Genomic DNA, 27668 nt, shown 5'->3' on the forward strand with positions numbered 1-27668 from the left:
TGGCTGCAATATTGGATTGAAGTTCATTCTCTGTCCTCCATAGTACACGCCTGCGCAAGGCAAGATTGCTTTGCGCAGGCGTGTACTATGGAGGACAGAGAATGAACTTCAATCCAATATTGCAGCCAGCATGCAGCCAGTGGGTAAGGAAAGGGTGAATCAAACACCCGAAAACTCCGCCCATATGACCCAAAACCAGTCCCGCCAAATTCAGATGACAGGTTCCCTTTAAGGCTTATCTACAGCATTCTGTAATACTGTATATCTGTCCGCACTTCTGTCCTGCTGAGAGCAGAGCAAACTACTGCAGTGCGCAGGTGCCAGAAAAGGTCAAAGCGCCCCGGCACATGCGCACTGCAGTAGTTTGCTCTGCTCTCAGCAGGACCGAGAAGTGCGCCTGCGCTGGAGCCGCGATGCCGGGGAGACTGTGGATGATGCAGCGATGCGTCATCCACACGAACCAAGCAGGAGGACGGCACCGGACCAAGAAGAGCGACACCACTGAGACCGGACCGCTCCCCAGGGGAGTAATAATAGTCAGTTTTCTTCTCTTGCAGGTCAGGTTGGGGCAGATATACAGCATTATAGAATGGCGCATATCAGCCCTGAAAGGTGATGGCCGCATCTTATAATCAGCCACAACTGGTGACAGGTTCCCTTTAATGAAAATGTAGAATAACAGTGAGAAGCAACGACGCAGGATTCAGGCGGCACGAGCCTGCGGGACGTCAGAGTCCGATGTCGCTTTGCTGGCGGTGCAGCCACTCACCATGTTTGCAGTGCCACATCGCAGCCCTGTGTCGTCACGTATCCCATGTGATAAAGATGTATACGCCATGTAAAAAAAGAATATAACAGGACAGCGGCTGCTCCAGCTGTCAGACCGCATACATACCTGCACGCTCCAACCACCAGCCTTTCACAGTAGTGTTTCTGGTGCAATGTATGCGTGCAGACAGTATTGTGCTCTAGGATACATCTTCTAATGCATCACCGCCGTACAGTCTTTCCAGGGTCCAGTCCCAGCCATGATCATGGTGGACATCTGGTCTGAATCACATGGGATTGCTCCAAGTGTCGTAGGACTACAATTTCCAGCATGTCTGGACAATCACACCAGGGCATGCTGGGAGCCATGGACATCTTTCATAGACTGACATTCACTGCAGGTCAGAAGTTAAAAAAAAAATAAAAAAAAATAAAAAAAAAGCTACGTCCTAATAAAAGAAAGCTCCAAAATATCATCTAAAAACCAGAACAAAAAAGTCCCAAGCAGCAGGCGGCTTCAACTCCTGACTACTACACCCAACATGCTTTGTAGACCTTCAGAGCATGGCAGGAGTGGTAGTTCCCCCAGAACAACGGCCATACACATAACCATCTCCCCCCACCATACACTGGGCTCAGATGAACATGTCGGGGGCCTCAGCAGGAGGCGGCGAGTTAAAGCAGCACAAACAAAAGGGTTAGGCATGTTAAAATCCAGCAGCCCAATCCCCATCACATGTGTGGTCAGGGATGTCGGGGCCCCACACACACCATGAACGGCCAGGTTTACCCATGGGCTAAGCTTCGATTATGGGGCTGCTCAGCGCATCACATGAGGATATGTCATAAATCACAGCTTTTATTTACCCCCAAAACTAGTGAGAGACCAGCAGGGCTCAACACAGGGGTCTGGCCCACCAGCAGGCACAGTGGACCCCCATGTAAAGTTTTCCTTGGATGATTTGTGAGCCAGAGCTCCATTCGGATATGAGACATCATTGTGTGCAGCCAATGTAAGGCCGCAACGACGCTCGGCTTTATTCCCTGAGAGAATCAATTCACATTCTGTCGGAAGCAATGAGATCCGCACCTCCATGGCCGGGACACAGCGTGGAGCACAACGAGGGGCGAATGATCAACTCCCTCCAGCGTTAACGACAGACGACTCATTCAGGCAGTGAAATCCACAGAAGAAACGGACACGGGGTACAGGGAGAAGTTACTAAGAATTCACATCAGAAGCAAGGCCACGGGCCGGCGTGTGCAGGAGCCGAGGACGATCCCACACCTGCCAGGGTGTCACAAGTCGCTGCCATCAGTACGAGCCGATCTGGAGGGGGGAAAAAATAAAAATGTATTACATACACGCAAATATTCCACAATAATGGCTACATAAGTTTTGGATGAGTCCACGTCTTTTCGTCACGTCACGCTGCGGCACAATTCTCATTTTATCTTCCCACACAAAAAGTCGCTGTTTGAACAGACAGTATAATCGATGGCTTGGCCGTATGTCAGAGCAGAGGTGTAAGTGACCGCTCTCCCTATAGATTCCATACACTTTAGTTACAGGCCGCTCCTTTCCTAGAATCAGGTAATGGAGGGAGGACTGGAGACCGGTCAGAAATGACCCAAAACCTCTCGACGCTGCACCAACAATGGCAGATCACTAGGAAGAAGAAAGAAAAAAAAAAAAAAGAATGTGGCACCCGGAGATCCAGCGGATCTATGCCACTAGTGGTGAGGAGGAGGGGTCCCTAAATGATAAAATGGAGCTCTACGTCCATCTACAATATCTGACAGCTGCGTGGTTTCTAGTTTTCAGATGGGGACTCCAGTGGAAATACGACGGATCGATGGGGTTTTATGTGGCATCAGTGGCACGCATTGCACCGCTGAGATGACATGTCCTTAGGGTGCGGGGGTACAGCGCCTACAGATGCAAGATGAAGCCTCTACAATATTTAACCACCATCGTTATGTTTCTCTTTAAGAAGATAGTCCAGTCCAGACTGATGTACCGACCGATCACTTATCTCCAGAGCGATGTGCCCAGGACACAGCACAAGTGGGGTCAGGAGACCAAGTGTCAGATCGTACATCACAATCTGAGTACAGACCACGAGAACCAAACACGAGACAGACCCCAAAATAAAGATCTGCTAGAAGACGCTGCAAACAGTCTCTGATGCTTCAGACACGTGCCACACGCAGCTCTGGGGTGCTGTACATGGCACCAGAAAGATAAAGAGAATCCGCAATCTTCTAACCCGCGGGTGGAGGGGAGCTGCCGGCCGCGGAACACGTACCTGCACCTGTAGAGAGGCGATCGGCTCGCAGGAGTCGCTGGCAGTGATTTTCGCGCGCTTCTTGTGACATCTCCTAAAGATGATGGGCGAAGGCTACTTTCAGTCTGGACATTAGAAGATTCTTGATCAGGGCCTAAAAAAGTAATAAATAATAATAATCTCATTATTTATATAGCACCTCTGCGCTTTACAGTTTGCACACATCATCATCGCTGTTCCCGATGGGGCTCATGATCTTCATTCCCTATCAGTATGTCTTTGGAATGTGGGAGGAAACCTGAGAACCCGGAGGAAACCCACGCAAACACGGGGTGAACATAAACTCCTGGCAGATGTCATCCTTGGTGAGATTTGAACCCAGGACTCCAGCGCTGCAGTGCTAACCACTGAGCCATCGTGCTGCCACCAAAATTAAACTCAATGACAAGAGATTAAGTTCCAGCTTCGCAGATATGTATGTAAAAAAAAAAAAAAAAAAAAAAAAATGCAGCGGATGAAAACGAAGCGGACTGAGGTTTGATCATACACAATGGCCGATCTCACATGGAAAGCACAGATCTCAATGGAAACTGTAATGCCTCATTTTGCCTGTTGGGGCGCTGCAGGGCAGTTCACCACACTGTAGAGTCCCAGCAGAGATTATAGGTGGTCTCTGGTGGAGCAGGGGTCCTAGCAGCAGGACAGCCAGCTGTCAACTCCTCCTCACGGGACCGATTCATTAGAGATGACGTGACAATGTGTCACATGTCAGCTACAGCCAATCAGAGGCTGGAACTCATCAATATGCCGTCAGGGCAGGGGGTCTGCTCTGATAAAATAGTAAAGTCTGCAGCCCACACAGGAAAACAAGGTCACCTCACTGCCGGGAGCAGTCGCACGGATGCAGGTTACAGATTGCTTTTATCATCATTCGGGTCTTGAACGGATAAAGCCGAGGTGGTCCGGTAGTTCCCGGTAGTGGGCCACACTGCTCCAGCGAGGAATAGAGCAAAGACCATGGTAGGATTTACATGGCATCTCCACGGTTCCGGCGACGAGGCCTCAGATCCCGCAGGAGCATCTTACCTAAGGCACTTCGGGGGTGGCCGTGCTCGGAGCTCCTCCGCTCAGAGAACAAGGTCATGTTCAAGAACTGGTGCTTCAACCACAGCGCCCGATCTTCCTCAAACATTTTCCTCTAAAGAAAAAAGGAAGAAAAACCTTGTGACAAAATACAGAATAGACAGGGGGTTTCCATGAAGACAATGGGGTGTAACTGAGCTAAAGGTGACCGAAAAAATAAAGCCTGCATGTATAGGGAAAGGATTTGCCCCAGAAACTACCACCACTAACGGATATAAAGACAGAAGTGGCAGAGAGGAGCCACATTATGGACCCGGAGGGGCCGCTGACACCAGCCACAGACTCACAAGACCATCCCACGCCCCATTAGTGGTGAGGGAGCGCCACCTAGTGACAGCTTTTAATGTTTGTGCTACAGGCTGTACAGCACGTTACTTCATGGCCGAGGCGGATTGCTGCTTCCGTGAAGTTTCTTCTTTCCATTTCAAAGTTTTTCTTTTGCTCGTTGAACAGCGTCCATTCTTGCTGGAGCCGCTCCTGGTCTTCTAGGAGGTAGCAATCCTGCAGCAGGGTGGAGGTGTCATCGTCACTCGCTTCAACAACCTGTTGCTGCACAATAAAATATAATCATTAGTTAATCCCCCAGATAAAAGCATAGAGGAAGCTGCGGCCACGGAGAGCGGCAGCAATGGAGGTCGGACCACTCTGGCAGAGAACGTTTGCATCTATTCAGACCACTACAGCCGCCACTTTAGATGCTAAAGAGCCACTCACATGTCAGAAAGGAAGAAGACACAGAATGACTGGTCCTAAACCAAACAAGTCTTCTGCTTGCAAAGCTCGACACAAACGCTGGCGGCTAACAGATGATCGAGCACAAAGCCCAAGACCACAGAACCTCCGCCAAGTCTAGGACGATCAGAAAATAAAGAACCTTCTGTATAACATACACCACAATCCTGCAGGTGGCAGCAGCGCACCATGAACAAGCCGCACACCATAAGACACTGTACCCCCATAAACACGACGGGCACCATGAATATGCAGCACCCCAGGAATACACAGCACCATGAACATGCAGCACCCAATAAACACGCCGCACCCGATCGTCCCTGCAGTCTGGACATTGTACAGAACATCAAGCTCCTTTACTGATAAAGCGACTGGTGCAGATCAGTGTAAAACATAAGAAACATGGGGACTCAAGATGGCGGTCAGTGATCAGACGGCAGCCGCCTCGCTCAGCCACGATCAGACGGCAGCCGCCTTGCCCAGCCGCGATCAGACGGCAGCCACCTCACTCTCATTCACCGTTACTGTAGTAGAAGAGTTAAATCCCCGGACCGCATATTCTACATTGAGCTTCTGCAGCTGAGCAAAAGCTCCAACCTGAAGAGATTCTCAGTGAATGTTACAAGCCACTGCCCCATCACAGCGACTCTTCGCACATCCCTTACTGGTAGGCGCAGCACTGTGCACGGACGGCCACCACCCAGGGCCTCCGCAGCCCTCAACCTGCCGTGTAATGACACCATGGCGCTGGGCGTCACAACAATGGCTGCCACACAGCACCGAGCAATGTGTAATATCTGGATGTGCGGCCCACCTACAGCATGGATTCACCTCCGCTGAACCCTCCATACATGCAATCTACAAGCAGTAGTGTGTTTTCAATGGGGAGAGTGGAGAAAGCAACTTCTAGACGCCTCTGGCAGCAGCTTATCTCCTCTGAAAAGAGCTTATGGAGAGAGGTTGGAGACCCCCAGAAATGTCAGATGGTTGGCTGGTCCCACCAAATTTCATCTAAAGTGTATGGGGGTCCTGAAGAATACCGATTCTACATTTAAGATCTATTCACTTTCCCAACAGGTGAGTTATGGGGTCAGACTTTCTATGGAGCCCATATACCCCTGGGCTGCAGTGAGAGACAATGTGGGGGTCTCAGGACCCGGACCCCACAGATCAGCTGCCCATTAGTAAGGGACTATAAAGAGAAGACAGGCAGCAGCTTTCTGAGTTCTAGGACATATAGCGTTGGCGTTCTCTGTAGTAAGTGCAGATCTCCGTACATTCTAGATATAGACATCGATGGGACGACCCTCAGCAGATTATGGGGAGATCAGTTATATTCAGCCTACAAACCCCAGATTCGGCCACAGCGCCCGTACCTGTAGCAGGTGCTGCTGGTTCTTTATGGTTTCTTTGCAGCTTTGAATTTCTTTTTTTAGTTGGCCGAGCTCCTTCTCATGATCTTCTCTGGACATTAGTCCTTTGCGATCTGGAGACAGATCACACATGTAGCGTCATCCAACCAGAGACTAATGAATACAGGGGTGGGTGGAGGCGCACCTTGGTGGTCCAGCTTCTCTACGTGGCTCTTCAGGATGCGCCACTGCTGACGGATGCTGTTCACCAGCTGCTCTCGGACCGCCTCGCACGATAACTCAATCAGATTGTCCTTGCTGGAGTCTGCAGCGTCATCTTCTCCATCTGAAAAGGCCTGAAAGTGAAGATCAGTCAGCAGCAATTCTGGCCAACTACAGCACCGGCGGCCATAGTCGGGTACAGAAGGATGAAGAGAGCAGAACAGCTGACACTCACCGGGCCAAAGCTGTCCTCCAGCTTCTCCTTGGTTTTGGCTTTCTGCGGGCTGAGGATGGAGATCATTTCTTTCTTCATTTGCTGCAGGACTTTCTTCAGTTCTGCGTTCTCCAACATGAGCTGCTTCTGCCTCTGCTCATAGTCACTCAGCAGAACCTTGTACATCTCCTCTTCATTTCTGAGACCAAAAAACACATTACGTGCCGTCCGCAGCTAGAAAACCACCGCAGAGCGAAGATTCACACCTGATCGCAATATCTCTGGTCATACAGCAACAAATGCAACACCGATGCCCCAGGGCCGAAGAATCCGACCACAGCTAGTGTAACACGTAGGCAGAGGGCGGCCTGGAAGGAAAGAGCTCTTGTCTGCTGTTCAATATAGGTTTATAGAAGAAACGCAAGGGTTTACCTATATGGAAAAGCAGAAGAGGACGACGCTTTCCACATGCAGGCTGCTTAATCAATATATCCACCGATACACGATACAAATCAGGAGACGGTCCTGTGAATAAAGCCAATAACCTGCATTACACTCGGCGGCATAGAACCGACAGGCGCCACCATTGTGCACGAGACTTTCCACAGGTGTGAGAAGGTCAGCCCCACAGACACGAATGGCACAGGTCAGCTGTAATTAATTCATTTAGGTCTCATCACAAGTTACAGTCTCCCACCAGCTGCCATCTTGTGTTCTTCTGCACTTTACTCACTTGGCATCCGTTCTGCTTGTTCGCCATGCCATCCTCTTGCCATCAGCTCGGCCGACGTAGTTCAGCACATCGATGGCTGTGGATTAAGCGTTCGTTATTCATGGTGGATGTTTGACAAATCAGCAAATTCTCCCTATTCCATCACGAGCCTTCCTGCATGTCTACAGGGGAGCACAGACTGGCTCCAGGAAAAACAAAACCCTCCCCAAACTTATGGTGTGTGACTATATCTGGGCTATAGGACTTCTACTGAGACAGAGGCCGTGAGCAGCAGCGTCCACATCTCTGCCTTACACAAGGTTGCGTTTCGCCATCCACAGACACGGAAATAAAGCGTCATGCAATGAGGGAGGTGATAGCAGTGTGGAGCCGCAGCGTCTGGAAAGTCTGCAGCAGTTTACAGCACTGGACCAATGTACAGGCATCGGCGCCGGCTGTAGATCTGCAGCACGTCCAGCTCAGTCCGCATATACAATACTGTGTAATGGGAAAAGGTGACGTCTGTGGCCAGATCAGCGGCAGGAGATTCCTCCAAGGTGTGAACATGGCCAGGACTTCAGATAACTAATGTGCTGAATTGCCGAGTATGCCGGCTGTGGCTCATGGACACGAAGCGCGCGCTCTGCACCTACAGATTTTTTTGTCCCTCTTGTCCATCACCAGCTGGTACAGCCGCTCCTTCAGTTTGTTATACTCGCGCTCCTTCCTCTTCAGGTTGTGATTGTGTTGAGTGGATCGGCTGCTAATGATGTTCTGCAGCTTCTGCACCTGCACAGGACAGACATCAATGCTTGTGTTATATGTGCCCTTACTGATGGGATTACAGCCCAGTACATACAGGTACTGACGGGCCGGCGCACACTACAGATTCTGCAATACCGATCCAAATTTGTGAGAGGACCGATTTTAGTGAATTGTGTAGCACAGGGGTGTCAAACTGCATTCCTCGAGGGCTGCAAACAGGTCATGTTTTCAGGATTTCCTTGTACTGCACAGGTGATAATTTAATCACCTACACACATAATGATTGCAGCACCTTGTGCAATGCTAAGGAAATCTTGAAAACGCGCATGGTTTGCGGCCCTCGAGGAATGCAGTTTGACACCCCTGGTGTAGCAAACGTCTTCACAGACAGAAGCTGCTGTTTATGGAGGTCTGTACTCCGCGTACAGAGGAGCAGGCAGCAGTGTCTGCATCCACGACTGCCATGCCGTACTGGTATAAAAACCCCCACACTCCCATGTTAGTCTGCAGACTCGTGCCTTCAGGCCGCGTCCCCCCATGTACCACGCACCTCTTCTTTCTCGTTCTTCAGCAGCTGGAGCAGGTTGTGGTTCTTGCACTGCTGCTGTCGCTCTTTCTCCAGGAGAGCAGCGTTTTCTCGTTTTGTTAGATCCAGCTGATCCTGCCGGAATAATAAATATCTATAATATAACGCTGGGAGCGTCACTCTGTCCAAAGCCTTTATGGACTGCGCAGGCGCAACGCTCCTAGCGTTACATTATAGTGTCAGGAAAAAAAAAAAAAAAAAAAAGGCGCCAAAAGGCGCGGACTGCCGGGAGCAGGGGGTCATCGTCCACATATTTCCACCCCGATTATGCTGTGGGACTTCATGCCACAGCAATTTATTACGTACGCCATTCCTTTCCGCCACCATAGCAAGTTGTTACTTACGCCATTCCTTTTCGCCGCCATTGTCTTGCTCCTCCTGGTGCCGAAAGTGTGTCTTCAAGAAAATGGCGCCGTAAAGCGCGGACTGCGCAGGCGCCGATTCCGGCACCAGGAGGAGCAAGACAATGGCGCCGGAAAGGAATCAGGTGGCGCAAGTAACAAATTGTTGTGCCATGAGGCTGTGGCACTTCATGCCACAGCAATTTGTTACTTACGCCACCTGATTCCTTTCCGCTGCAATTTTCTTGGTCCCTCTGCCGGTTCGGCGCCTGCGCAGTCCATGCTTTCCGGCGCTATTTTCTTGAAGACACACTACAGTGTGTCTTCAAGAAAATGGCGCCGGAAAGCGCGAACTGCGCAGGCGCCGATTCCGGCAGCAGGAGGAGAAAGAAAATGGCAGTGGAACACAACACATGCCACAGCGATTTCTTACTTTTAGGCCCCCTGACTCCAGGCAATGAATGTCTCCCTTCTCCCGCAATCGGCGCATGCGCAGTCCGCGCTTTCCGGCGCCATTTTGTGGGAAACCTCAGTGTGTCCTCAAGAAAATGGCGGCGGCGCAGACGCCGATTCCTGAAGCACCAGTCTGCACTTTTCGGCTCCATCAACCATAATGGAGCAGTGTACGGGGGCATATAATATGGAGCATCTTATGGGGGCCATAAACTTTTATGGAGCAGCGTATAGGGCATATGGATGGGAGCAGAAAATTACTATATATATATATATATATATATATATATATATATATATATATATATATATATATATATATATATATATATATATATATATATATATATATATATATATATATATATATATAGTGTAGGTGCAGACATTGTACCAGGTCACACTTGCGCTCACCTTCAGTTTGCTGTGGCCGTTCTGCAGATGCTCCAGGTCGCTGTTCATCTTCAGGATCTGCATTTCTGCATCTTCTCGTCGTCTCCGGTCTCGGCTCTGTCGCTGCAGCAGCTCGTGGATACAGTTCATAATGGACACTAATTGCAGCCTCCTGCCGACACCATTTTGGGGGACAGTTTGCAGTGAAGGAAACCCCAATGTTGTGAGCTCCTACAAGCACAGAATGAGACCGAATGCAGCAAGTTTCCACAATACAGGGTCTACCTTACATTATATTGCTGTGTACTACTACAGACGATGGCTGACAATGTCGCCACCTATCCGATAAGCAGGAGGCTTCACAGTGGATTCTGAATATTATATTTTTGATTTGCGCCAGGGAAAAAAATAACATTGTTTTTTTTTCCCTTAGGAAAAAACAAAAAAACAAAACAAACACACACACACACACACACACACACCAAAAGGTGAAAAATAGAGAACTTGTTCAAAACAGCCGACATGTGGCGGGAAAGATGTGAGCTCAGCGCCTACATCAAAGGGAGGGACATAACACGCGCAGTACATGTACGGCGCATGTCGTGAAGGGGTTAACATGAATCTACGCTCCGCAACATTTGGAACATTTACAGATACTCTGCCGATTTTGCAAGTTTTACCACCTACAAAAAATGGAGAGGTCTAATTTCTATTGTAGGTACACTTCACCTGTGAGAGACAGAATCTAACAAATTCCAGGAAGTCATATTGTAGGATTGTTACATAATTAAATTCACATTTTAATTGCATGAAATAAGTATTTGATAAAATAAGTTCTGGTTTTCTAATATTTGGTAGAAACCTGTGTTTGCAGTTACAGAGGTCTGACGTTTCCTGTGGTTCCTGACCAGGTTCGCACACTGCAGCAGGGATTTTGGCCCCCTCCTCCATACAAATCTTCTCCAGATCTTTCTGGTTTTGGGGCTGTTGGGCAACATTGAGTTTCAGCTCCTCCAAAGATTTTCTATTGGGTTCAGGTCTGGAGACTGGCTCGGTCACTCCAGGACCTTGAAATGCTTCTTACAGAGCTGCTCCTTAGTTTCCCTGGCTGCGTGTTTCAGGTCATTGTCATGCTGGAAGACTCAACCTCGACCCATCTTCAATGCTCGTACTGAGCGAAGGAGATTGTTGGCCCAAATCTCTCGATAGAGGACCCCATCCATGCTCCCTTCAATACAGTGCGGTCGTCCTGTCCCCTTTGCAGAAATGCACCCCCAAAGTATGATGTTTCCCCACCATGCTTCACGGTTGGGATGGTGTTCTTCTGGTTGTACTCCTTCCTCCAAATACAGCGAGTAGATACCAAAAAGTTCTATTTTGGTGTCATCTGACCACATGACCTTCTCCCATGCCTCGTCTATCATCCAGATGGTCATTGGTGAACTACCACCAGGTCTGGACATGTGCTGGTGTGAGCAGGGGGACCTTGAATGTCCCGCAGGACGGCGTAGTGTGTTGCTAATGGTTATGTTTGAGATTGTGGTCCCAGCACTCTTCGGGTCATTGACACAGTCCTGCTGTGTAGAACTGTTCTGATTTCTGACCTTTCTCAGAATCATCCTTACCCTAGGAGGTGAGATCTTGCATGGATGATTGACAGTCTTGTGTTTCTTCCATTTCCTATCAATTGTGCCAACGGTTATCGCCTTCTTATCAAGCTTGTTTATCAAGCTTGCTTATTGTCCTGTAGCCCATACCAGCCTTGTGCAGGCCCACAATTTTGTCCCTTGTGTCCTTACACAGCTCTTTGGTCTTGGCCGTGGTGGAGAGGTTGGAGTGTGTTGGAGTGTGCACAGGTGTCCTTTATACAGGTAACGAGGTCAAACAGGAGCAAGTAATACAGGTAATGAGTGCAGAGAGTAGGAGGCTTCTCACAGAAAAACTAACAGGTCTGTAAGAGCAGGATTCTTGCTGGTTGGTCGGTGATAAAATACTTATTTCATTAAATAAAATGCAGTTTAATGATGTAACAATCCTACAATGTGATTTTCTGGATTTTATGTTAGATTCTGTCTCTCACAGGTGAAGTGTACCTACGATAAGAATTACAGATCGCTCCATTCTATTTAGGTGGGGGGAAAAAAATGGAAAATCAGCAGCGTATGAAATCGTCATCTTCCCAGTGTATGTGCTGATGGGGCACACGTCCTGATGGCGCACACGTCCTGGCCGGTGTCCGCACACCTCAGTGCCGCTGCTCACCTGACACAGGTGAGCGGAGCTGGAACATCCCTATACGCTACGTGCCCACAATCCGTAATCGCAGCATTCTGGACACAACTCACCGGCGCGGCGTCCTACGATACAAGCACAGTGCACGGGACTTCTAGAAGTCTCACGCCCACTGTGCTACTATTTGACGCTGTGCAGATTTACCAGCGTGTACATTTCTGTGGTGGGGACGAGCATCTCTGCACCAGAAATTTCCACAATAGAATGTATTAGATGCGACAAAGCAACATTATTCAATGAACACATCCGGATTAACTGTGTGACTGAATGCAGCGAGAACAGAGTCCAAAGCGCTGCCATCTCCTGATCGTGGGCAGGTACGCCTAGTCACGTCCCTGTGTGCAGAGCGTGGACACTGGGCATCTCTGTACACACAGAGGCACAAACTGCTCCGATCCCAGCAGTTTAACCCCCGAAAAGCCATCACCAATAGCGACTGTGGAGTCTTGTTTGAGGCATTTCCAGTTTTTGAACAATTCTTTCTGAATGCGGCTCTCAGAATAATGAAACCTGGGGGCCACTACTGCAACCTAGAGTGTCTGCCTTCCTGAAGGATCCCACAACATTATCCATGTCTCCACGCTGTACAGTACTGGGCCACAAGCTCACCTGGTCGATGTATGCTATGCACTGCTCCACATTGTCATCGGTACAAAAGTTCAGGTCTTGGGACACTATGGCCGCGCTGGCCGGGGGCTGCAGGAGGGCCGGGGGCGTCATCCTGGGCTCAGAGTTGTATCGGGAGAGGATTCGGCTTTCTGGAATGAGCAGCAATGGAGGAGACGAGGCAGTGTTTACATGCAGGAGGAGATCATGCCAAATGCTCTGCACCTCAGGAGCGATAGCAGTCGCCCCCGACACTCATATTACTGGCTACTTAACAGCAACTCTATTTCCCAGCCAGATAGGAGTAATAGAAGAAAGAAAGAAAAATTATTATTATATACACTGTATTTTTTGAACTCCTATACTGTGGTTTTTTGTTTTTCTATATTCCTGGCTACAAAGAGCGACGGTGAACGATCACCTCCCCGCTGTGGCCAATTACAAGAGACTGAGGGTCTGGTCCCACGAGTGACTAAGCGCCACATTTTCCATGGAATATTTGCAGCGTATTACAACAGCAGAGAAAATACTCAACTACTCAGCGTAAACTGACCTGCACCACCAGTCTGAAATACTCTGAATAAGAACAGACGTGGCACAAACACGCAGGGTCCCTGCTGGTGGTGGATTCTGTCCAGGGAACGCTGACGATACAAGAAGCCGACGCTCGCGTGCGTCCACTGACACGTACAAGTGATTATTCGCTCCTCTTATTGTCAGCAGCACATGCTGGTTTACACGAGATGCGCTGCCGACCTACACCGAATGCAGCTCCACATCTCACCACATTCAGTGTGAGGTGTATACAGCAGCCTCGGTGTCCCCTATGTGATGTATATACAGCAGCCTCGATGTCTCCTATGTGATGTATCGTCACAAAAACTAGAAGATGTGTTGGAGGATGGATTTTGTAAATAAAGCAAGACGGACCCCATAATAAGTCTATGAAGGCCCTTTAGGGTGGCAGTGAATCTGACTTCCATGACGCCTCTATTACCTGAGCTCCGCGGCAGGTAAGTGTTGCTAGAAGAGGGGCCATTTACTGACTGGAGCATCTCTGCATTAGCACTGTACAGGTGTTTGCTGTGACCGTCACATTTGGGCAGCAAAGTCCTCAGTGGAACACAATATACCTGTCTGTGTACCCTACAATGTACAGTCAGGGGTGACGTGTACATCGAATCATGCTCCACTTAGAGGGTGCAGTCAGAAGGACATTTTTGGAAACTTAATAGAGCCCTTTGTGGATTTTACTAAATGTCATCCACAAGGTGATGGAAAGAAAAAAAAAAAAAAAAAAAAAAAAGTAATTGAAAAAAGTCCTTCATCTTAAGTACCGTATTAGTTGGTATGAATGTACTGTATTTTATGGACTATAAGACGCACCCCAAATTTAGGGAGGGAAGAAAAAAAAAAAAAAAGTATTAATAAAATGGTGTGTCCTATAGTCCAACTCAATTTGTACACGCACCGCTGGAGGCGGCCATTTTCTGGATGCCCACAGCAGGGAAATTAATAGGAAAATGTGGAGACTCTGCTCAATGTCGACATTTTCGGACAGCCCATGGCCCGCAGCATCCGGATACCCCTCCTCCCAGCCCAGAACCCGCAGCATCGCCCCACTCCTGTGACCCCGCTCCACTGCAGCCGCCCCACCACCGGAAAGCTACAGTCGTATTATAAAACGCACCCCCATTTACCTCCCAAATTTGGGGGGAAAAAAACGTGCGTCTTATAATCCAAAAAATATGGTGCACTTAAAAGGGGCTAAGGCCAGAGGAACGCGATATTAGCAGACTGTGTAATAAGAGCAAAGGAGAAGAGTGTCAGGATGCAGAATTACCCGGTTCCGGCATGTTTCCAGTCCTCCAGTCACCCATAGTCGGCATACCACATGCATCAATGGCCGGTATACAGCGAGAAGGAGCCGCTTCTATGGAGACATTGCCTAAAATTAAAAGAGACAAGAATTAAAATCAACAAACCTTTATATAAAATGAAACACAAAAGTGATACTGGGGCGATCTGTAACCCACGTCCGAAGGGCGCCACGATCCCCCTACACACATCACAGGGCAGATACTTTATATAAGCAGTAGGATCGCCCTAACCTGGAGATCCAGCCCTCGGGCTTCGTGCCCTCACTAGTCTGGGTACAGCGCTGCCCATGAAGGTCACACCAGTTTAGGGAATCCCGTCGCCCGTACACATGAACCTCTGACAGCGACAATTACTATAAGGAACACTGATCCCATAACCAGACGCTGCACAATCTACTTAGAGCCCCTCCAATTTGGCCACTAATCCCCTCCAGATGGCTCTGCTGAAATGAAATCGTGGCCTAGAGAATTACAGAAGACCTGGTCACAATCCATTATCCCAGAGGAGAAGCTGATACGGGGCAGAGACTTCAGGACGATCATCCTCTGCCCATCGCAAAGACACTTCATCTGCGCCTCCGGGACGCCCAATGTATGAGCTTTGTCTGACACTTTCCACAGGTGTGACAAGGACAACTACCCCCCTCGGAGTCATAGATCACGCTCAGTGTGATGGGGTTATTCTAGACCGGCACCGCACACGACTTCAGTTTAGAGAAGAAGGCAAAACTTACTGTATAGATACAAATACTAATAATGGAAGGAAAAAAAAAAAAAAAAAAAGCTATGGAGCCTTAATGGCAGCAGATGGAGTCACTGTAGCCCAATATTACAGACCACGAAGCAGAACATGTCAGCACCTGGCAGACGGGGCCACACAGCCGCCGGCGCAGACGGGGCCACACAGCCGCCGGCGCAGACGGGGCCACACAGATCTGTCGCATGACAGCATGAAGCCTTTTAGTTCTGACTTCATTAGGGGAAAAAATACTGCACAAACGACTCAAACAGCCGAGATTTACATCTTTGTACCGTGTTAGCCAGTAGTCCACTGAGGACTCAATTCTAAATATTTTTCAAAAACAGCAGAGACTGATTAGACCCTTCAGAAGTGTTTGAGCGCGTAAAAAATGCACCAAAAATATTCATAAATAAAACCCAAACGTGTTGTAACTAAAACATTTACAACATAATAAAAATGGTTACAATTCAGTTTTAGGGCAAATGTAACAATTCTAGCGAAAAGGATAAAAAAGATCAACAAGTAAAGTGAACCTCACAAGGGATTGAACTTGAGAGTGACGGCCATCGTGCATCATTACACGTGTCGCAGCCAAGAAACAAGCGCCCAGAAACCGCACAGACACCACGACAATCCTGATGGTACAATGCCATGAACTGGTAAGACACGGCCGGTAGCATCTGACCCTACAGAGGCCGCCACAGGTGAGGAGCAACACAGAATACATAGAAGATGACACTTACTGCAGGTCCAGGGTCGGAGCATCTATCCCTCCAGCATTCACCTCCTGCACTGGGAGATAAGGAGCTTACACTGGGCTCAGCCCACACCGCACCCCCTGCTGCTAAAGATCAGGCACTAAAGCCTCCTCCACCAGCACACGACTCAGCTGCATCATAGTGGTCTGCAGACTACAACAGCCTGCATGCTGGGAGTTGTAGTGTGTGACAGCTTGACGTTGTAGTGGCCCAACCTAACGTGCAGGATTAGAAAACAAGTCCATGGGTCGGATTCATTAATGCATTTGTGGCCTTGTCTCAACTTTTTTTTTTTTGCGCCATTTAGAAGTTTATTCTATCTGTTCGCCTGTTTCTTACGGTGACCATTGAGAACAGCATTTGAGGTTTCTAGATTATTTTTATTTATTTTTATTACCAATTCAGACTTCGTAAAAGTCACTTTTTTGTGCAAATACATTTTATTTTTTAAACTGCGGGAAAACCAGGAGTGTAATATGTACGGGGGCATTGCGGTGCCCCAACTCTCACCCTACAGCAGGTGTCAGGCAGAAGAAGGAGTGGGCAGATTGGATTTCACCCGCCCGATCCCTCTGTTCTTGCAGATGAGCTGTCCGGCCGCAGATTCTCCTTCTCTCCTCTGGAGAGCAAAATAATACGTTCGCCACAGGAGGGGACAAAGTTGTCAGGAAAAGCATCTTAAAAGGAATTGTTCCAACTTGTACACGTTTATTTATTTTTAAATGGGCCTTTGATGGTTTTAAAATCCCTACGCACTCACCTAGCAGACCCTGGTGGCACCTCCATAAGGCTGCCTGTGTCCCCCCTACAGCCACGGTCTGTCAGAAGAGGCCAGGAGATTGAACAGCAGGGGCCCGGTACGAGTGTGTGGGCATTTAAAAAAAAAAACAAAAAAAAAAAAAAACAACAACAAGTAGAGAACACTAAACTACAAAACCAATTCTGAACCATGGGCAAGAGTGGCCCCGTCCCTTTAAGACTATTTATACATCCAGTTCTGCACACGTTGCAGATTTGACTGTGGAATTTTCTGTGCAGATTCTGCATTTCTTGGCAGGAAACGCAGGTCAGAATCTGTGTTTTTTTGGTATGTGCACACGTTGCAGATTTTTGTGCGGATCTCTTCCTTTAAGGCTTTGTGCACACGTTGCGGATTTGCCTCTGGAATTTTTTGTGCGGATTCTGCATCTTTTGGCAGAAAACGCAGGGGCGGATTTGATGCATTTTTACCCCTGTGGATTTCTATAATGGAATAGATACAAAAACGCTGCAGATCTGCGCAAAAGTAGTGACATGCTACTTCTTCTAATCCGCAGCTTTTCCGCACCATTAGCAGTGTTTTCTTATCCATTGCTTTACATTGTACTGTAAATCACTTGCGGATCTGCAGCGTGTGCACATTGGATTATATAATGCAGACATTCTCAAGCGCCTCAAGAGGGGAGATCTGAGAGATAGGAGAGGTCCTGTTATCTAATGATGCCCACCCCTCGGCCCCTGCATGTCTATATGACACCGAGCCATCAACACTTCATACCTGATGCCCCTCGGGTGCAACACACGGGGGGCTGCTGCAATCCTGTGTGGTGACAAACAGCGTACACTGAACATTGAAAAGGCGCAGATTCTGACCTGCGTTTTCTGCCAAGAAATGCACAATCTGCACAGAAAATTCCAGTCAAATCTGCAACGTGTGCACATGGCCTTAGTCCTCTGGAGGGGGACGAGCTGCTCTGGAGCCCGGGCCATGAACACATCCGTGATACAGATCCTGCCTCTCCTCAGTAAATGATGGGAACAGACGTCCTCACCTGTGCAGGGCGCGACCATCACACCCAGAAACTGTCAATTCTGACAGACGCATCAGCTGGGAAAACAGGAGCCATGCAGCTGTTACAAAGCGTCCGGCAAAAAAAAAAAAAAAAAGTAAGAAGGTGTCAAAGCTCCAAAAACAGAGGTGGTCGGAAGCAATAGGCTCGAATGGGCTTGTTCCCAAAATATCACTGTGCAGCAGGGACACGGGGAGCAGTAAATCAACTTCTCAGAAATAAACTGACAGCAGAGACGGAGCAGATCTGGAGCAAGACGCTGATTAGCATCTGTTCCTATAAGGCCGGTTTCACATGTCAGTGGCTCCGGTAAATCAATGTGTCTCTGCACATGCACATGTCAGCGTGTTTTCATGGACCGTCCGTGTGCCGTGCAGGAGACAGCGCTACAGTAAGCGCTGTCCCCCCCACATGGTGCTGAAGCCGCGATTCATATCTTCTCTTCAGCAGTGTTCGCTGGAGAGAAGATATTAATAATCCTTTTTTTGTTGTTTTTCTTGTGTTTAAAATAAAGATCCCTGTCCCCACCCCCTCCCTGTGCGCCCTCCCGTTGTTAATAAAATACTCACCCGGCTCCCTCGCAGTGTCCTGTCCTCGCCGCAGCTTCTCCTGTATGCGGTCACGTGGGGCCGCCAATTACAGTCATGAATATGCGGCTCCACCTCCCAATGGGATCTTTATTTTAAACACGGGAAAAACAAAAAAAAGGAATATTCATATGTTCTCTACAGCGAACGCTGCTGGAAAGAAGATATGAATGGCGGCTTCAGCACCAGATGTAGGGGACAGCGCTTATCTCTAGCGCTGACTCCTGCACGCTCCGTGTGGTACCCAGTCGGCACACTGATGTGCCACATAAACGCACGGGCACAGATAATTCCGGTACCGATTTTTCCAGTACCGGAATTATCTGGACGAGTGAGACTGGCCTAAGGAGGACGAGTCCTAGGAGATGTGACAACCCTGATGGGAGGTCCGCACACAGGAGCACCACTGCACCCAGCAGACGTGGCCCTGCACTCATATGGGGTCACCACAACAAGTAGCACAGGAGCAACCTGGAATCTGACACAACCGCCGCTGGGGTTATATCACAAGGTCAGCGCTGGTAACACTACAACTCTCAGCATGCACTTATCTGCCAGGAGTAGGTGACACTGCACAGTCAGACGCCCCACAACCAGAACCCCATAGTGTCGATCCGGGGCAGTCACATACGGGGCAGTCACAGAGGCTTCCTGAGAATCCTGATACGGTGGTTTTGTGAATCAGCGTCACGTGTGCCCGTCTCTGCCGGTTCACAGCGCCGTCACGTCTCTCTCTCTCACGGTTCACAGCGCCGTCACGTCTCTCTCTCTCACGGTTCACAGCGCCGTCACGTCTCTCTCTCTCACGGTTCACAGCGCCGTCACGTCTCTCTCACGGTTCACAGCGCCGTCACGGCTCTCTCACGGTTCACAGCGCCGTCACGGCTCTCTCTCTCTCTCACGGTTCACAGCGCCGTCACGGCTCTCTCTCTCTCTCACGGTTCACAGCGCCGTCACGGCTCTCTCTCTCTCTCACGGTTCACAGCGCCGTCACGGCTCTCTCTCTCTCTCACGGTTCACAGCGCCGTCACGGCTCTCTCTCTCTCTCACGGTTCACAGCGCCGTCACGGCTCTCTCTCACGGTGCCGTCACGTCTCTCTCTCACAGTTCACGGCGCCGTCACGTCTCTCTCTCGGCGCCGTCACGTCTCTCTCTCACGGTTCACGGCGCCGTCACGTCTCTCTCACGGTTCACGGCGCCGTCACGTCTCTCTCTCACGGTTCACGGCGCCGTCACGTCTCTCTCTCACGGTTCACGGCGCCGTCACGTCTCTCTCTCACGGTTCACGGCGCCGTCACGTCTCTCTCTCACGGTTCACGGCGCCGTCACGTCTCTCTCTCACGGTTCACGGCGCCGTCACGTCTCTCTCTCACGGTTCACGGCGCCGTCACGTCTCTCTCTCACGGTTCACGGCGCCGTCACGTCTCTCTCTCACGGTTCACGGCGCCGTCACGTCTCTCTCTCACGGTTCACGGCGCCGTCACGTCTCTCTCTCACGGTTCACGGCGCCGTCACGTCTCTCTCTCACGGTTCACGGCGCCGTCACGTCTCTCTCTCACGGTGCCGTCACGTCTCTCTCTCACGGTTCACGGCGCCGTCACGTCTCTCTCTCACGGTTCACGGCGCCGTCACGTCTCTCTCTCACGGTTCACGGCGCCGTCACGTCTCTCTCTCACGGTTCACGGCGCCGTCATGTCTCTCTCTCACGGTTCACGGCGCCGTCACGTCTCTCTCTCACGGTTCACGGCGCCGTCACGTCTCTCTCTCACGGTGCCGTCACGTCTCTCTCTCACGGTTCACGGCGCCGTCACGTCTCTCTCTCACGGTTCACGGCGCCGTCACGTCTCTCTCTCACGGTTCACGGCGCCGTCACGTCTCTCTCTCACGGTGCCGTCACGTCTCTCTCTCACGGTTCACGGCGCCGTCACGTCTCTCTCTCACGGTTCACGGCGCCGTCATGTCTCTCTCTCACGGTTCACGGCGCCGTCACGTCTCTCTCTCACGGTTCACGGCGCCGTCACGTCTCTCTCTCACGGTTCACGGCGCCGTCACGTCTCTCTCTCACGGTTCACGGCGCCGTCACGTCTCTCTCTCACGGTTCACGGCGCCGTCACGTCTCTCTCTCACGGTTCACGGCGCCGTCACGTCTCTCTCTCACGGTTCACGGCGCCGTCATGTCTCTCTCTCACGGTTCACGGCGCCGTCACATCTCTCTCTCACGGCGCCGTCACGTCTCTCTCTCACGGTTCACGGCGCCGTCACGTCTCTCTCTCACGGTTCACGGCGCCGTCACGTCTCTCTCTCACGGTTCACGGCGCCGTCACGTCTCTCTCTCACGGTTCACGGCGCCGTCACGTCTCTCTCTCACGGTTCACGGCGCCGTCACATCTCTCTCTCACGGTTCACGGCGCCGTCACATCTGTGTCTGGCGGTTTCTCTGCCGTCTGTTTTGCAGTCTGCGATGCTCCTAATACCGGACTCCGCAGCGAGCCATGACCCGGCCGTCTGGTCCAATCTCACGCGGTTTTCCTGCGTCTCGCTGCAGTTCACCTTCTTTGCGCCATTTACAAAGGTCAGGAGTAAAATCCGAGACTAAACTGTCACCAATGGTGCAAATGACAGGAGAATCCCAGGCAGCTCAGGAACACGGGACACTCTCCACCCCCAGCATGCCCTGCACACAATCACATCCCGTCCTGCCGGTGTTACAGCCGCTCCCCTCAGAGGTCGGTACCTGAGCGCCTCCTCCCGGGATCTGCAGGTGCTCGAGCTTCTCTGCCCTCCGGCGGTTTATAGTTCCGTCCCACTAACTACCGGCCCCATAGGCCTGCGCGGTTACTAAGCAACCAGAGAGCGGAGGGCGGGACGTGCCTGGTCTCCAGGCAACCAAGGAGCTGAGGGGCGGGGCTTGAACACCTGTTACACCGCGCGGAGTATGACGGGAAGACAGCGCTTACACCTGCTACCGCTGTGGGCGGGGCCGGAGAGACAAGGTGGAGTGAGAGGTCTGAGGGTCCCGGAGACTTGTCGTCATGGAGACCTGTGTGGGGAGGACAGTGATAATGTGACACAGTCCTGTGTGCTGTGCCGCCATTACAACCTCCATATACAGCGCAGGTACAGAGCGAGGGATCATGTCACTGCTTATAACCTCCATATACAGCGCATGTACAGAGCGAGGGATCATGTCACTGCTTATAACCTCCATATACAGCGCAGGTACAGAGCGAGGGATCATGTCACTGCTTATAACCTCCATATACAGCGCAGGTACAGGGCGAGGGATCATGTCACTGCTTATAACCTCCATATACAGCGCAGGTACAGGGTGAGGGATCATATCACTGCTTATAACCTCTATATACAGCACAGGTACAGGGCGAGGGATCATGTCACTGCTTATAACCTCCATGTACAGCGCAGGTACAGAGCGAAGGATCATGTCACTGCTTATAACCTCTATATACAGCGCAGGTACAGAGCGAAGGATCATGTCACTGCTTATAACCTCCATATACAGCGCATGTACAGGGCGAGGGATCATGTCACTGCTTATAACCTCTATATACAGCACAGGTACAGGGCGAGGGATCATGTCACTGCTTATAACCTCTATATACAGCGCAGGTACAGGGCGAGGGATCATGTCACTGCTTATAACCTCTATATACAGCGCATGTACAGGGTGAGGGATCATGTCACTGCTTATAACCTCTATATACAGCGCAGGTACAGAGCGAGGGATCATGTCACTGCTTATAACCTCCATATACAGCGCAGGTACAGAGCGAGGGCTCATGTCACTGCTTATAACCTCCATATACAGCACAGGTACAGGGTGAGGGATCATATCACTGCTTATAACCTCTATATACAGCGCAGGTACAGAGCGAAGGATCATGTCACTGCTTATAACCTCCATATACAGCACAGGTACAGGGCGAGGGATCATGTCACTGCTTATAACCTCTATATACAGCGCAGGTACAGGGTGAGGGATCATGTCACTGCTTATAACCTCTATATACAGCGCAGGTACAGAGCGAAGGATCATGTCACTGCTTATAACCTCCATATACAGCGCAGGTACAGGGTGAGGGATCATGTCACTGCTTATAACCTCTATATACAGCGCAGGTACAGAGCGAGGGATCATGTCACTGCTTATAACCTCCATATACAGCGCAGGTACAGAGCGAGGGATCATGTCACTGCTTATAACCTCCATATACAGCGCATGTACAGGGTGAGTGATCATGTCACTGCTTATAACCTCCATATACAGCGCAGGTACAGAGCGAGGGATCATGTCACTGCTTATAACCTCTATATACAGCGCAGGTACAGAGCGAGGGATCATGTCACTGCTTATAACCTCTATATACAGCGCATGTACAGGGTGAGGGATCATGTCACTGCTTATAACCTCCATATACAGCGCATGTACAGAGCGAGGGATCATGTCACTGCTTATAACCTCCATATACAGCGCAGGTACAGAGCGAGAGATCATGTCACTGCTTATAACCTCCATATACAGCGCAGGTACAGGGCGAGGGATCATGTCACTGCTTATAACCTCCATATACAGCGCAGGTACAGAGCTAGGGATCATGTCACAGCTTATAACCTCTATATACAGCGCAGGTACAGGGCGAGGGATCATGTCACTGCTTATAACCTCCATATACAGCGCAGGTACAGGGTGAGGGATCATGTCACTGCTTATAACCTCTATATACAGCGCAGGTACAGAGCGAGGGATCATGTCACTGCTTATAACCTCCATATACAGCGCAGGTACAGAGCGAGGGATCATGTCACTGCTTATAACCTCCATATACAGCACAGGTACAGAGCGAGGGATCATGTCACTGCTTATAACCTCCATATACAGCGCAGGTACAGAGCGAGGGATCATGTCACTGCTTATAACCTCCATATACAGCGCAGGTACAGAGCGAGGGCTCATGTCACTGCTTATAACCTCCATATACAGCACAGGTACAGAGCGAGGGATCATGTCACTGCTTATAACCTCCATATACAGCGCAGGTACAGAGCGAGGGATCATGTCACTGCTTATAACCTCCATATACAGCGCAGGTACAGAGCGAGGGATCATGTCACTGCTTATAACCTCCATATACAGCGCAGGTACAGAGCGAGGGATCATGTCACTGCTTATAACCTCCATATACAGCGCAGGTACAGGGCGAGGGCTCATGTCACTGCTTATAACCTCCATATACAGCGCAGGTACAGAGCGAGGGATCATGTCACTGCTTATAACCTCCATATACAGCACAGGTACAGAGCGAGGGATCATGTCACTGCTTATAACCTCCATATACAGCGCAGGTACAGGGCGAGGGATCATGTCACTGCTTATAACCTCCATATACAGCGCATGTACAGGGTGAGGGATCATGTCACTGCTTATAACCTCTATATACAGCTCAGGTACAGAGTGAGGGATCATGTCACTGCTTATAACCTCCATATACAGCGCAGGTACAGAGCGAGGGATCATGTCACTGCTTATAACCTCCATATACAGCGCATGTACAGGGTGAGGGATCATGTCACTGCTTATAACCTCTATATACAGCTCAGGTACAGAGTGAGGGATCATGTCACTGCTTATAACCTCCATATACAGCGCAGGTACAGGGCGAGGGATCATGTCACTGCTTATAACCTCCATATACAGCGCATGTACAGGGTGAGGGATCATGTCACTGCTTATAACCTCTATATACAGCTCAGGTACAGAGTGAGGGATCATGTCACTGCTTATAACCTCCATATACAGCGCAGGTACAGGGCGAGGGATCATGTCACTGCTTATAACCTCCATATACAGCGCATGTACAGGGTGAGGGATCATGTCACTGCTTATAACCTCTATATACAGCGCATGTACAGGGCGAGGGATCATGTCACTGCTTATAACCTCCATATACAGCGCATGTACAGGGTGAGGGATCATGTCACTGCTTATAACCTCCATATACAGCGCAGGTACAGGGCGAGGGATCATGTCACTGCTTATAACCTCCATATACAGCGCATGTACAGGGTGAGGGATCATGTCACTGCTTATAACCTCTATATACAGCTCAGGTACAGAGTGAGGGATCATGTCACTGCTTATAACCTCCATATACAGCGCAGGTACAGAGCGAAGGATCATGTCACTGCTTATAACCTCCATATACAGCGCAGGTACAGAGCGAGGGTGTCACGATTCCCCTGACCGCTGTCACCACTGGGTCAGGATTCACACCGTGACCGTCACCCCTACGTCACGGATCAGGGTGACTTTAGGCCAACAGACGGCTATCACATGTGCAGGGGGGCTTATCTTAGTTATCCCTCCACTGCTAACAATGTGATGAAAAACCACACACAAGGCTATTGACCTCTTAGTTTACAGCAGGGGCTTATTCTAGGTATCCCACTGCTTTTCTATATACCACGAACTGCAGGGATTTATGTATATCCCGCTTACAGTTCCACTTAACACTTGCAGCTCTCTGGCGCCCCCTTACTCTCAGGTCAGATTAGGTACTGCACCCTGGGTAATTAGTCGCCAGAAAGGCTGCCTGCTATGTACTGGCTATTGGGCACGCTGCAGCGACGCGATAACTACTCCCACGCAGGCAGGAACAATAATTATCAAACCCGCAGTTGCTTCAGCATAATCCAACCGTCAGCACACTTTCGCTGCCACCAGCTTCGATTAAACGGGTCCGAAGCTAACCCAACACAACAGTAACAGTAGCGTATTTCCCTTCAGAGACTTAGGGTACGGTTTAGAACAGGAGAACGAACTAATATATAATAGTATATCCCATTAAAAATAATTAGGCAATGCTTTATCAAAAATAGTTTATAAAGAGGTTATAAATGAGACAGTTGCAAATATGTACATGGGTAATTATAACATAAAGGGAATAAATGAGAAAAGCAACACTTACATGTTTAAAGCATGACAAGCAACCAGGCTAGTGGAGTTTTTCCATACGTCCCAGCTCATTGGGACGTGAGCAGGGCTCTTCCAGGACAGGACAAGAAATCCAGCAGCAAGTGACTCCTCAGAGCCTGCCAGACACTTAAAACATTAAGGCTGTGACATCACAGAAAGGCTGGCTTATCCAGACCCTCCTCTCTCTACATTCTGCCTAAACTTTAAACTATTCTCTCTGATTTCTATAACTTCACTACAAAACATGTCAGCGTCCTAAAAAGCTCATCATTCATCTCAGATTAACATGAGCATTCTAATGAGATCAAATATGTCCTATCTGGGATACATATTTACAGAGAAAACCCTACTTCTTTACCAGATGGAGTTAGAAACCCGAGTGTCATGAGATGTGTAGCTACACCGAGTGGGACTACGAATATATATTTTCGTATTTCTAGCTTAAATCGTTTGCCTAATATCTAACAAAAACTAAACAAAGAATCTTTCATGGATTTTTGGAGCCATTTTCCTGTTCTAGCTGGAGCGAGATTCTACCCTGGCCGTAAATTCCTCTCGGCCATAAAACTTCCCCCAGTGCAGGGGCACAGCAGCTCTTGGCTGAATGAAAGGGAAGGGGGGCTTGTTAGCCCACAGCCTTGAGCAAGAGAACTACTTATGATATTTCATACCATATCGTGACACCTCCCCCTTTTGGTGTGCGCTAGGGAGGCAGGACCTGATGGTTCTCCTCCATGCGCACCTCAGCAGGTTCACCCTGGTGGGCCAACCCATCACCATTGCCATGCTCTGGCTCCATGGTGCCTTCGCCTACCCGGTGCCCCAGGTAGGGAACCTCCCTCATGCCCATCTGACACTTTCCCGGCTTGATAGTCAGTCCTGCTTGGTGAATTCGCCTGAGCACCTCCTCAAGATGCTGCAGGTGTTCCTTCCAGGAGGGACTGAAGATGGCAATGTCATCCAAGTACGCCACGGCGTACGTCTCCAGTCCCTGAAGCAGGCGGTTGACCATCCGCTGGAAAGTGGCAGGGGCATTCTTCATGCCGAAGGGCATGACCGTGGACTCGTACAGTCCAAAGGGTGTGATAAAGGCGGACTTCTCCTGCGCCTCGGGGCTCAGGGGAATCTGCCAGTATCCTCTACTCAAATCCATTATTGTCAGGTATTTTGCGCCAGCTAACTTCTCAAGCAGCTCCTCGATGCGCGGCATTGGGTGCGCGTCCGAGGCTGTGATGGCGTTGAGCCCCCTGTAGTCCACGCAGAACCGTGTGGTCCGGTCCTTCTTTGGCACGAGAACTACAGGCGATGCCCACGCGCTCTTTGACCGTCGAATCACCCCCAGCTGTAACATCTCATCGATCTCTTGGCGCATAGTCTGCTGCACCTGGTCAGAGATTCGATAGGGTGTTCGCCGTAGTGGGGCGTGATTCCCGGTGTCCACCTCGTGGACTGCTAACTCAGTCCTCCCAGGTCGGTTGGAGAACACGACCCGGAAAGGTTCCAGGGTGGTTTGCAACTGCACCCGCTGGGGTTCAGTTAACGAGGCGCTTACCTCCACATCCTCGATGGACCCATTGGCCTTGGCTTGGGCCAGCAAGTCCAGGAGGGTGTCTTCCTCACCGTCTTCGGGCAAGCTGCAGACCGGTAGGACGAAAGGTTCACGTTCGTGATGAGCCTTCATCATGTTGACGTGAAAGGCCTTTCGCCTACCCCGAGCGTGGTCAAGCGTGACCACGTACGTGACCGGGTTGAGCTGTTGGTGGACGACGTACGGGCCCTCCCAGGCTGCCTGAAGCTTATCCGTTGGTACGGGGACCAGCACCCACACCTTTTGACCCACGTGGTAGGTCCGCTCCCGGGCGTTCTGGTCGTACCAGTGCTTCTGATCAGCCTGAGCCTGCGTCATGTTGTCATGCACCAACTGCGTCAAGGTCTGCATCTTGTCACGGAAGCGCATGACATACTCCACTATGGACACTTCAGAAGGGTTTGGCTCCTCTTCCCAGGATTCTCT

General features: G+C 50.1%; 1 protein-coding gene across 3 annotated transcripts; it reads right to left on the reverse strand.

Moving 5' to 3' along the window:
- Window positions 1-1610: 1610 nt before the first annotated feature.
- Window positions 1611-21461, reverse strand: SSX2IP (SSX family member 2 interacting protein). Of its 3 annotated transcripts, none has more exons than XM_069735821.1 (14): window positions 21398-21461; window positions 14711-14815; window positions 12871-13019; window positions 9991-10200; window positions 8747-8857; window positions 8085-8220; window positions 7453-7528; window positions 6741-6918; window positions 6489-6639; window positions 6308-6417; window positions 4575-4748; window positions 4143-4254; window positions 3078-3210; window positions 1611-2098 (listed from the first exon to the last, which is right to left on the reverse strand). In XM_069735821.1, the coding sequence occupies exons 2-14, from the start codon at window positions 14754-14756 to the stop codon at window positions 2068-2070; spliced, it is 1617 nt and encodes a 538-aa protein (XP_069591922.1). In that variant the 5' UTR covers window positions 14757-14815; window positions 21398-21461; the 3' UTR covers window positions 1611-2067. The 3 variants fall into 3 exon arrangements, with proteins under 3 accessions (XP_069591922.1, XP_069591923.1, XP_069591924.1); XM_069735822.1 differs by lacking the exon at window positions 21398-21461 and adding an exon at window positions 21138-21265 and having other exon boundaries at window positions 1918-2098; XM_069735823.1 differs by lacking the exon at window positions 21398-21461 and adding an exon at window positions 21063-21230 and having other exon boundaries at window positions 1918-2098.
- Between the last annotated feature and the right edge of the window lie 6207 nt (window positions 21462-27668).

Source organism: Ranitomeya imitator, chromosome 8, assembly GCF_032444005.1.
Source record: "Ranitomeya imitator isolate aRanImi1 chromosome 8, aRanImi1.pri, whole genome shotgun sequence".
Lineage (NCBI taxonomy): Eukaryota > Metazoa > Chordata > Amphibia > Anura > Dendrobatidae > Ranitomeya > Ranitomeya imitator.

Coding starts and splice junctions, on each gene's coding strand:
- SSX2IP (XM_069735821.1), bottom strand. CDS start 14,756: ATGCCGACTATGGGTGACTGGAGGACTGGAAACATGCCGGAACCGG. Junction 6,640..6,740: donor TGGAGGACAGCTTTGGCCCG/GTGAGTGTCAGC, acceptor CTTCACTTTCAG/GCCTTTTCAGATGGAGAAGA. Junction 4,255..4,574: donor CAATCCGCCTCGGCCATGAA/GTAACGTGCTGT, acceptor TTTTTTCTTTAG/AGGAAAATGTTTGAGGAAGA.